The sequence below is a fragment of the Cricetulus griseus genome, chromosome 2 (assembly GCF_003668045.3).
Source record: "Cricetulus griseus strain 17A/GY chromosome 2, alternate assembly CriGri-PICRH-1.0, whole genome shotgun sequence".
Classification (NCBI taxonomy): domain Eukaryota; kingdom Metazoa; phylum Chordata; class Mammalia; order Rodentia; family Cricetidae; genus Cricetulus; species Cricetulus griseus.
Window position 1 is genome coordinate 70893989 of NC_048595.1, and position 12278 is coordinate 70906266.

The 12278-nt window shown below is 39.2% G+C and overlaps 1 protein-coding gene across 1 annotated transcript in view; it reads left to right on the plus strand.

Moving 5' to 3' along the window:
• Positions 1-1606: 1606 nt before the first annotated feature.
• Ptprd (protein tyrosine phosphatase receptor type D) overlaps positions 1607-12278 on the plus strand; it is a 366069-nt gene continuing 355397 nt past the window's right edge. The window contains 1 exon segment of the mRNA XM_035438957.1: positions 1607-1691. Within this exon segment, the coding sequence (XP_035294848.1) occupies positions 1607-1691 (85 nt within the window).

Sequence of the window (12278 nt, forward strand, 5' to 3'; positions counted from 1 at the left end):
AATTAAGAGGCTGCTCTCTGAGAGAGGCTCTGCTGATTTATTGAAGGTTCTATAAGCACAATTATGCATCACTTTGCGAATCACACTCTCATTTCTTAGAGCCTGTCTCTGGTCACCTCACTCCCCTCCCTTCACTGCATCACTGCTAGGACTACCAACTTTTTTTTGTAGGGGACAAGGGCTTTCATGTAATTTTCTATATTACTGTATTTTTTTTGTGTGTGTGTGTTTGTATATGACCAAGCACATGTGTGTACACATGCCATTGACACAACTGTACAGGTCAGAGGACAACTTCTGAGAATTGGCTTTCTATTTTTGCCATGGGTTCTGGGTGTTAAACAGGTCATTATTATTGTGCAACAAGCTCTTGTATTCTAAGCCTTCTTGTCAGACCAACCATCACTTTTGACTTTTACAATCCTTCTCACCTGGAACTCTCCCTATAGAGTTGCACTAAATGGCATTTTCTATTGTCCCTGAAAATAGCTATCAGTGAATTTTCCCAAAGCCTAGTTCTATATTGTTCCTCTGCTCACAAACAGAATAGAGCTTGTTTCTGTGCTGGCTGAGTGAAGATCATACTATATGTAGACTGATCCAATGATGTCTTTGTGTTCTCTTTTGTGCTGAGTTCTGTTCTCCTAATAGTTACCTCATTCTCACCCCGTGGCTCTCACAATACGATCCCAAATAAAACTTACATCAGCATTTCCCAGGAATGAGTTAGAAACGCAAAGTTGTGAAGCGTATTAGAGAATTTCAGAGATGTAAACTGGTGGTGTCTAGTTCTCTGTCTTAACATGCCATCTCTGCTTCAGCACACCAGCATTTTATCTTGTCAAAGTTTTGCATGGAGTTCAGGGAGTACACATTCCTCTTCCTGTTAAAATCCTGCCTATGTATGATCAAGGCTTCCTTTAAAGCACCACTTTCCTAGGGCTGGAGATGGCCAGCAATTATGATCACTGACTGCTCTTCCAGTGAATCAGGGATCAATTCCTAGCACCTCCATGGGCACCTCACAGCCATCTGTAACTCCTGTCCTAGGGAATCTGGTACCCTCTTTGGCCTCCTTGGCTACCAGGCAAGCATATGATAAACAGACATGTATATGGTTCACAGACATACATGCAGGCAAAACATCCATACACTCCTTCTTTTATTCCATCATTAATAGTAGGAAAGACTTCTAGTAGTCATTCCTTAAATCTCTGGTGTGCCTTCATGTAGAGTTTTGTATGAAGTGACTGTGTCTCCTTAGAGTATAGTGCCCAACAGATGGCATAGGAGCAGAGAAAGAAATTCTTGTTGGTTGGTTGTAGGTGGCCTGGCAGCGATAATGATAGAGAATCTTGCATTTTCCATACCAAGTTATTTCCCAATACAAAGACATGACAGCTCCAGTGTTTATTGTGTTTTTACAATAGGGCATGTCTCTCTAGGTTGTGATAGGTCAGGGGGAAAGAGTGAGAAGTCTAAATGTCTTTGTGTTTTCTTCTTTTCTTGTCTCCTCCCTTCACAGGCTCTGAAAGGGTCCCAGCTGAAGTTTCTGAGAAGACGAGTCACTGCAGCTCCGTAAGCTGAGTTTCCAAGCTGCCGGTGCATGCCATTGACAAGCTGCAGGATGGTGCCCGTGGCCAGGCTGCTGTCGCTGCTCCTCACCTTCTTCCTCTGCGCCTGTGCTGAGAGTAAGCCATCCTGCCCTTCTCTAGGGAGCTGTGGCCATAATGAGTGGTTTTGTTTGCAGTTGGCACCAGGCTCAGGCCTCGGAATTTATTTCCTTTGGAAGTATATCCTGAGACACTGTGGGATCCTCCTTGGCTCCCTGCCAGCCTGTGGAAGCGATTATTGATGTGACTTTCCCACTACCTCCTCTTCTTTTTAATGCTTCTTTGCTTGTGTGTTTAACTATTTCTACTGTTTATTTCCATTTCTACATGCTTTTTCATACTTCTTACCAGCCTGGTAGCAAAGATAATACGAGACCAACAATATCAGTTAAACTGGGGCTGACCAGTTGGTAGTGTCAATAAGTAAACATTGTCGAGACTCAGTAGAAATTTCTTCAGTTGTATGGATATTTCTATGTTTAGAAAAATGCACAATGTCACATTGAGCCCAATTAAACTTGCGAGCCCCTTGTAGCTGTCACAGCAGCTGTTCTGATGTACTGTTTCCGACAGCTGTCGTGGAGTACAATATTCAAACAAATCAAGCAGAACTGACAACTTTGTGGCTGGGTGGAGGGTCTGGAAGTGGGAACAGAATTCTGTGGAATGCAGACACTAAATTTTGGTTTTCTGGATTTATGAAACTGGGATTGTGGGTAATTAGCTTGCCAACTAATGAGATGATCATATCTCCTTGGTAACTAGCAATCCTTAGTTCTAAACTGTTTACATCTGTTTCTTTCTTCATCTATCCTATGGTTTTTGGGAGACAGTAGTACCCATTCCTGGCTCTTACTCACTGGCAAGTCATTTACTCAGGAGTGGTGTAGTTCATATGTGATTTGATCATTCTCTTGGGGAGTCCCCTTGTGTGATTAACGTGTATAACATCTGCAGTCATTAACTTTTCCCTCCACTAGTTGTTCCAGGGAGATTAAATTTGATTCATGTTAAGGATATTTCAAAGACAAGGATCCTATGTCATCTTGGCCCTGTCTTATTAATTGCATCTTGACAAGAATTCCCTCACTAGCAGCCAAGTGTTTCATTTAAATAGGGATCTATTTTCTAAAGGAATCTTTCAGGGAGGAAAAAATAATGTTATAATTGAATGCATATGGGACATGCATGTTCTAAACACGACATTCTGTGGTTAATAATATATATAGTCTGCTAATTAGCACTTGGGAGTATTGGTTTAAGGGGAAGCCAAGGAATTTCTAATATCACGCCAGGAAATAATTAATTGGATAAAGATCCAAATGTAAGGTATTGTTATTTTAAAGGCATTTATGTCAAAACTTATTTTAAGATCTAAATTTACTCTATTAGAAAGCAATTGAATATACAGCTTTGTGAATTCTGTTTTGGCCACAGTACAGAAGTCAGTTGTTTCACCATTGTTCATTTTTGGCAAAAGCATATCAAGACCCTAGGAGCTCACTGAAATGTCAGATCACAGCTGTATGTTTTTCTAGAACTTACTAGACATGTACTTGATATCTGAGAAGTCAGTCACTCTTGCAGTCAGTAAAAATCGTCTTCTTTGGAGAAGCTATGGTTTTTCTTAATGCTGTGGTGGAAAGTGGCAGACAGATGTCAAGATTTTGGGAACAAGTATTACTGGGATTATGTTTTTCTGTGCCATAGATGGTCATTTCTCACTTTGGCCTACCCTGCTCTGTTTCTCATTCCTAATCTTCATCACAGATCCTATATGACTGTCTTAGTTTACCATCCATTGCTGGGGTAACATACTGACCCAAGCAACTTGGAGAAGAAAGGGTTTATCTCATCTCACAAGTTTCAGTCCATCACTCAGGGAAATCATGGCAGGAAATCAAGGCAAGAACCCCGAGGCAGGAACTGGTATGAAGGTCATGCATGAATGCTGAGTACAAGCTTGCTTTCCTTACTCAGCTTGCTTTTTATACATCCCGGGGCTACCTTCCTAGGAGTGGCACCACCCACAGTAGGCTGGCCATTCTTATATCAATCATCAATCAAGAAAATGCTTCACAGACTCCCTGCAGGCCAGTCTGAGGGAGGTGTTTTCTCAATCGAGGTTCCTTACTCCTAGATGACTCTAGCATGTGTCATATTAACAAAAGAAACAAAAAAACAACATTATATTCATATTATATCTCATGATATTATGCCATTCTGTTTTCTAAAAATACTTTAAAATTTTGAAACCATGTAACACTCAAGGAATAACTGGTTTCATAGTCAATTAAAGATAGTATTTTCAGGCACTTAGTATCCACATTGTGACTTTGTTTCCTTATGTTTCATTAGGATATAGTATTATACTTTTTTTTCCCTTTCCCTGTTTTGGGTTGATCCAAGGTACTGAGTTATGATTCAAAATTTAAGAGTGACTTATGAGAGATGTTTGAGAAAGCTGAAAACCTTTTTTTTTTCCCTTTTATAGAAAAGGATGATTGTGGATGGGGGACAAGAAGAAGGCATTGTAGTTAACCATGCTAATTTACTGCTCCAGTTTACTTCTCCTTAAAATGATTATCTCCAAAGAGCTGTATTCTGTATTATAACGGTTGTGGAGAAGGCCATACCTAAGTATTACATGTGGTATTACATTAAGTAGAAGAACTCTTAGAGTCTTAGTTCAAATGTAGGTTGAGAAATTGTGATAATATCCCCTTAGAAAATTGTAGTGTTTGTCATTGCCAATTTAAAGTGCTCAACTGGCCCACAATTTCTTTAAAAGGCTAGATGTGCGTGCGTGCGTGCGTGCGTGCGTGTGTGTGTTTACTATTTTTTTTTTTCTTTATGTCTTGAGTGCTCCAGGTGATTCTGCTAGTTATTTTTACGTGTGTTTACATCAGAAAACTGTGGTTCAAGAGTCAACTGTGACTTTTACTGAAGTATTGTGTGTAGCTCTTGCTAATGCTGGGCCAACAGGGTTAGTCCTTAGAGCAGGCTCACACACATGCAAATTAGAGATATATTTAGACTTTATTATTTTAAATCCAGTGCAAATCTCTTCTCGTTGTTTTAAATATACCTTATATTTGATATTACTAGTCTTTCTTCTCTTGTTTTTCTTTTTGTATCATGTATAGGCCAAGAGCCAGATCTTGACATCTTTTGGTTATACCAAATTCAATCTTATATTTTGGCTACTATAACTGGGTCTCTATAACTGGCTTCTGATAGAAACATAAATCTTTATAATTTAAGCCCTCAGATAATCTATTCTCAGTTGCTTTTTGCTGGGTCTTGATCTTAAATGGTGATCCATCCTTTGTTTTCTTTCCTCACTTAAGTACCTTGCTGAAGCCACTACACAGACAGTATTTCTCTCTTGGATGAAAGCACCATGCTTCCTGATCACTGGGGAAACATTCTATGTCCTATGCAACTTAAAATATCCCTTGTCTTGTCAGTAGATGGCTTGTTCTATATCCTATGGAACTTAAAAAATAATTCCTTTTTGTATCAGTGGATGGATTGGCACTTGTGCTGGAATGTCACTAGAGTTTGATTTTGAATTCTGGCTGTCAGGTCACTCATTCAGTGATACTCCTTATCTTAGTCTTGTTTTTAGAGTGTGGATGATGAAAATAACAGATACTTGGGAAAGAATAATAGAATTTCTAGTACTTGAGTTTTGTGAGGTTGAGTTGAATGAAATAAAACATAGGCCAGTTGACGACATGGAGTATGTGCTTAAGAAATGGTTGTATCACCTTCAACAACCATCTTTACCAAGCACTCACCTTAAGTTCTGTGCTGAAATTCTTCATTTGATCTGAAGACTATAAACTTCAGGTGACAGAGAAGCCAGACCTTCTTGCTGTGTGTTAAATTTGTTAGAAGTGCTTCTCTGTGAAGTCCTAGACATAGAAGATCCTTATAAATCTGTCTCAGGAATTAAACTGAAGATCAGAAGAAACATGAAACTTGTCTGCTTTAGGAAGCCTTTGTGAAGAAGCTCATCTATAGAAATACCAAGTCATGTGGATTGGATGGAATGGATGTCAGATGTTCCATCTGTCCTGTTGTTCATGGTAGCACATTTTCTTGGACTGCTCAGAGGGAGGAACTAGAGATATTTACTGCAAACAAACACAGTATCACATGTCCAGTGGCCCAGAAAAATGGTGGGTTTGGACATGTTGATCCAAAGAGTAAGTGGCCATTAATATACTCAGAAGTATTTTGTAACAGGAAGCCATTTAAGGAAAGAGACAGAAATTGGTGTAATGGGATAGCAGATGAATCTTTTTGCATTTGCAGAAGCTAGTGAGACATCTTCCTACTGAAGATGGGAGTGAAGTGTGTACCTTTCCTGCTATTCAACTGTCCCTTTTCCAGAAGGCAGTGACCATTTCCACAAGGAATATTAATTTTTCATTGAAAAATCTCTTGACTTAGATTATGAATGTTCTCTCTCGCAGTCTCCAAAATTATTTAAATATCCTTTACAAGGTAGTTGCTTCTACTGATGAAAATATTCCAGACTTCCACTGGGCTGCTGATAGTATGGGATGCTGAGTCTGCAGAAGATTCTTGGGTTGTACATTTGAATTGGGTAGATTAGAGAAAGGATCAATTCTTAAAATGTTAAACGAAAAACAAGAAAGCTCCTTCTGATTGTTGGGCTAAGTTCCTTTTGGTCAGTGCAACATGCGGCTAGTCTGTTGGCTTTTCAGGGGAGGTAGGATGAGAATGTTGTGTAGGGGATCTGTTTGCTTCCTTCTCTGAATTCACAGAGGTGTGTTGATCCAGAAATGCTGATTCTCTTTGTTCCTTCCTCCCTTTATCTGATGTGACTGCATTAGCAACAGCCAGCTGTCTGAGGCAAATACCCCAGCTGATTTGCTGGTCCTTGGCTCTACTGTGGCATTTCTGTGGCTTTGTGAATTAAATACTCTCAGCAGAGCTGCAGACACCTAGTAAGGTTAAGATTGTGTCATAAAGCCGGCTCATGTGCTTACTTCAGAGCACTTGATTGAGCATATAGGGGTTTGCTTTAAAAAAGAAACAAACAAGTTTAACTTCCTGTTATCTCTCATTAGTCCCCGTGTTGAGGGTGTGAAGGATATAGCAATGTCTAAGATCTTGTGAGTGTTTTATTTGTGATAGCCTCTTGGCATGTGATTATGGATGTTTATAAATTCCTAATGCTTTTCCTTTTTGGGTTTTAGTTCCCTTAATTTTCCTCATTCAGTTACTATGTGCCTGACCCATTTCAAATAATGACTTCTCAGGCAGCTGTGTCTCCTCCTTCTCGTGAATATGTGCTTCAATTGCTTAAAAAAATTCCAAGCCACAATTTTTATTATTACTTAAAAACTTGTGTGGGGGTGGGGTGGGGAGGGTGGTAGATACTGCTTGTCTGTATGTTTACTATATGTGTACAGATACGAGAAGAGAGTTTTGGATCCCTTGGACTGGCATTACAGACACTTGTGAGCTGGCTGATGTGGGTGCCAGGAATTGAATCCAAGTCTTCTGCAAGAGTAACAAGGGTTCTTCACCTTTAAGACATCTGTCCAATTCCCAGAGTCGTTTTTAAATGAAGGTTCATGAAGAAGAAGACTTGAGATTGAAGGAAATGCTACATTTGGACAAATCCTCTGACCTATAAATTTGTATTTTTTTTCTTTTAGCTTCTTTTGCGCCATTTTGAGACCAGTGTGTGTGTGTGTGTGTGTGTGTGTGTGTGTGTGTGTGTGTATGAATATACAAAAAGGAGGGGTGTAAAATGATGGAAATACAATTCTATGCTAGCATATTGAAGTTTATCTTTATATTTCCATAATTTCATACTTTACTTGAGTCTAGGTGTTTTTATTTAAACTCATCTTTATCATAATATTTGGTAATAATATCAACTCCAAAAATAGCTTAAAATTATGAAGTTCAGTACTTTACTATGAATGATACTCAGTTTAGGTTTATTCCATAATACAAGTTTTATATTCACGCTATAACTTGAGATAGGTTTTTGTGAGAATCATAGAATAGTATTATGATTATCATTTATAATAACTATTATTATTAAGTCTGCCACTACAGTATATAAATACTTAATGTTCAACATATAAACAAGTGTATAATATATTAATTTTGAGCTGAAAATACAGCAAATATAAGTCAATTATATACAACACATTTATTAAATAAATTTGAGTGTATTTTTCTTTTTCTTTTTTGTTTTTGTTAAATGTTTATGATGAATGTAATGTAAGAAAAATTAAAATGCTTTGCTTATTACCAAAATGACCATTCAAATCTATAGTGATTTAGGATAGATGAGAAGAAACACTATTATGTCTATATTTCACTCAGAAATAAAAATTTTCACCACAATATTTAATTTGAAAGGGATATTCTGTCAGAAAATGTCTACTGCGTCCCCTAGAAAAATTAGATTTAAGTTCTTGTTAAAAATATGTCTTCTGTCTTACTGGAACCTGGTACTAAGAGACAAGAAGACTGACATTTATGGACAAAAAGTAAATGAGGATCAAGATTTTAGGGAGTGACAAGTACTGTAAGCGTCATGAAGGGTGGGACCCTGGGCAGTATGGGAAGTACGTGAATGGGAAGGTACTGTTCACTTGGATACAGTAATAGCTGAATAATGGGGAGGGGCCAGCCATTGAAAAAAAAGTTGATATCAACGGTTTAAAAACAAAAAGGAGTGTATTTGGTTCAAAAGAGTGACTAGACAGTAGGTTCACAGGGTCAGGTGGACAGGAAGGGAGGAGCCAGAGCTCAGAGCTCTATGCAACTGTACAGGGAAACAGGAATTCTCTTGGAATAGCTTGACTACAGTACTACTGTCCTCTATTGGAACCAAATAAATATCTTCACAATAATGTATGAAAAGCACCTATGGTTGAAGATCACTAGAATGTTTAGGGTAAGGGCTAGAAGAAGTAGACTACTGTGCATATAAGCCAGATGAAGTTTGAAGGAGAAAAACCTTTATCAGAAATATAATTGACCACTCACTGGTTTGTGAAATCAGCTATGCCAATTTGGAGTGATAAATTGTACCTCTTTTATTACTTGTGTAGTAAGGGCAAGAGTGTCTTATATTTTTATGACCCAGTTTTGTTGTCTGGTATATTGGGTCGTATAAAGACTCAGTGAATTAATTATTTTACACTATTAGACATTTGATACACAGTAAGCACTAAATAAAGGTAGCCGTTGTTCATCCATGAACTGTGTTACAGTATATTGATTTAATTTTGTTAGTATATGGTTTTGTTTTATTTTATCACAAAAGTCAGTTTTGTTCCAACTAAAATCTTCCCAGTGAATACTTATTTAAACATGTTAAAATTTTAATGCCATTTGTAAAAGTATACCATGGTTTTGTTTTGCTTTATCTTGCTTTTCAAACAGTCTCACTATGTGGCTCAGGCTACTTCTGAACCCCTAGCCTTCCTGTATTTTCCTCCCAAGTGCCGGTATCACACATGAGCACCACTTTTATCAGCAGTGGTATGGCAATATATGTTTTGTCACCAGTTTCATTGAGAAGAAACCAAGCATCATCCAGATGGCCTGCTTGGAGCAGAAACATGAAATACTGGTGAAGCGAGTTGCACTTAGCATTTTGTACCTTTTTTCAAGGTAAAAGCAAAAGCAGAAATAAAGCAAATCACTAGAGCCCTTGGCAGGGATATGTGATGCTCCCCTGGTATCAAGCCAGAAATCACCTAGGACTGGCCACTGCAGGCCACTAGCACCTCTGTGATGATAGTGTCAGTGCAGTGGTGGATTCATGGAAGACAGTCCAATCATGTCCATAGATGATGCTTGTATCAGAAGTAGAGAAGCCCTTAGTAACTTGTAGGTTAACATATTCAATTTCACTCCGAAAAGCAAAAGTGAACTTATCCATTTGGAAAATTGAGTATTTTATGATGGAATTACCTTCCTTTTCCTTAGGCTTCCTTGTTGCTTTATCTGTTAATTTGATTCTAAGTTGTCAGCAGTAAGATATGCCTTCAAGATTCTATCATAAATAGAGCAGTGCCATTTCCATCATCACATGTGTCCAACCTATTTCCCAGGTTTATTTTTTTTTAATTAAGGTGGAGTCAGACTCCCTATGCTTTGGGACTGTTAAGTGGTAGAGGGGACAGTAACTGAGTGGAAGAACAGTGGCGCTGTGGTTGTATTTCTCCTAGTAACAAGCAATTGAAATGTCATGAGGGACAGAAGAGGGCGACACATGGCACCCAGGGATTTACTAGAACTGATAAAGATCATGAAGCTCAGAATGCTAAAATGTTCATATGGCCACTCTCTGGCAATCTTTGAGCAGTGAGCAATTGCTTGGAAGAGAAAAGCCTTGGTTGATCTGCCTGCAGCAAGGGCAGAGTTCCTGGGGATGCAGCTTGGGAGTATTGGTCCTTGCTTATTAGATTGAACTTTCAAAGGTGGAGCTGCCTGAGGCTCACCAAACTCCTGGGAAGAATCCCACTACATCCATTAGTTCACCAAGCTCTACTTGGGTGAAACCCTTTCTGTAGCCTATTATCTGTACCTTATCTAGGTGAATGAATGTCTGATCACATCTCTATAGGAAAAGTTACATAACACATCACTGGTTTGGGCCTTCCTGATGTCCTGTCATTATCACAGAGGTGGTATTCTGTGTCACAGACATCTAAATGCAGTCCTTTCCTGTGCAGAGGATCCCATGCACACACAACATTAAAAGCTTAGTGTGACACGTGTCCCATGCTTTTTAGCCAGAGGTCCATCAGTGCTTCTGAAAACGGCTATATTGTAAATATTTTAGGCCTTGTGGCCACGGAGGTCCCTGGAGCAACTCTTCAGTCCCACTGTGGTAGGAAAAAGGCAGCCACATCATACATAAGTAAGTATGTGTGACTGTGTTCCAGTTTGGTCCTAGGCCTCTTGTATGATGACCTCTACTTTTGGCCTTATTCATCTTCACCTTCTTACCAGGCAGGGAGAAGTTGAACACATCAGGAAAGGGCGCTGCTTAGTCCTATGAGAAGAGATAAGGGGAAAAGAAGTGCTTGATTGATCTCTTTTGCACTCTGCTTAGTTAGTAATGTTTATTGGGAGCAGATTAATTAGAAGGAAGTTCAAAGAGCATATCTCTTGGTAAACAGAAGAAGTTTAATAGCACTTAACCTTTGGAATTTATGCAGAAAAAGATTTGAATATCACTATGCTTTATGTCTTTCGGGGGTGCTTCAGGTATTTGGCTGTTAGTGCTCCTTCAATTGCAAGCTCCTGAAAAATGAATAATTTATCAGCTCTGGGATAGTTCTCATTGCACTGCACGCTTGACATTTGGAGCTATGAACATCTTAAATGAAAGGCGAAAAAAATAAAGTGTTGGAAAGTGTTGTGTTTGCTGGGAATGTGGTGAGAGTCCTGCAAAGAGACAGTTTGATCATGGGTATCGAGGCCTGATATTGGTTTCCTAAAGGTAGGCAAGAGCAGACATGTCATGGAGAGTTGGTCTCGTTGGGGGCACTCCTACTGCAAAAGGCCCCCTGTTCTGTTTCATTGCTTGTACATCAAAAAGCTGAAGAAAACACTGGCAGGAAGGCACCGCTGATTCTGTGGCAAATGCTCAGAATACACATCCATGCTCCACCATGCCAGAGAATTGAAAACGTTTGGAAGACATGGTGGGGAGGGTGGTATGCAGTGTGCTGCAGTTGGAATTACTGATACTCATGGGCAAATGCACAGCTCCAGCTATTGTCAGTTCATCCTGGCTGCTGGCAGAAGGCATAGGATTGTACAGAGGCATGCAGGTTATAACCGCATCCTCGTAAGGATTGAGGTTTGTTCTCGTTGTGTGAAAAAGGAAGACTAATTAGATTAAATAAAAATCCTGGCTGAATATGAAGGCAAATGACTAATGGGGAAGTCTATTCAAGTGTGGAGTAAAATCCCAAGGGGAAATACTGAGAGCCTCACAGTGAGAATCATTTGCAGGAAGCAGAAGAAGCCACTGTAGAGAGGTGCTGCCTCTGAAATAATCAAAACAGCATCAGCAAAGGCTATAAAAAGATCGTTTAACAATTGTAAAATTCATAACTCTCTTTTTATTTTAATTGCTCTGATTTCAAGTGAGAGGTGGAAACCGGAGGGATATTATGATAATTATAGTAAAATAGTTCTGGGATCACTTTCCTCCAAAGTTTGCAGTAGTACAAATGAATCGACACTACCATTGGGCAGTTAATAGACTGGCTCACTTCCCTTTGGTTTGTGTCCTCAGCCCTAGGCTTTATGGCTTCACACATTCCAACCAGTAACATTTTTTTTAAGATCAGAAGAGTGATGTCCAGCTTTGTCAGTACTGTTTACCACTCCACTGTTCTGCTTTTTCAAATCCTAAGTTTCTGTTCGCAGTCCATCATTTCCTCAGGCCAGTCTCTTTTTATGTGTCCTAAGGATGTGAGTACAAAGAGGAAGGAACCAGCTCTCTACTGTCAGAACATGGGAAAAACAATAAAAAGACAGTTACCTTCTAGGAAGCAAAATGTTGCTTTAGAGAAATAGGGAGTGACACTGGAGCAGAGCTCTGTTGGGATGTAGAGGAAGTACCAGTGTGCTAAA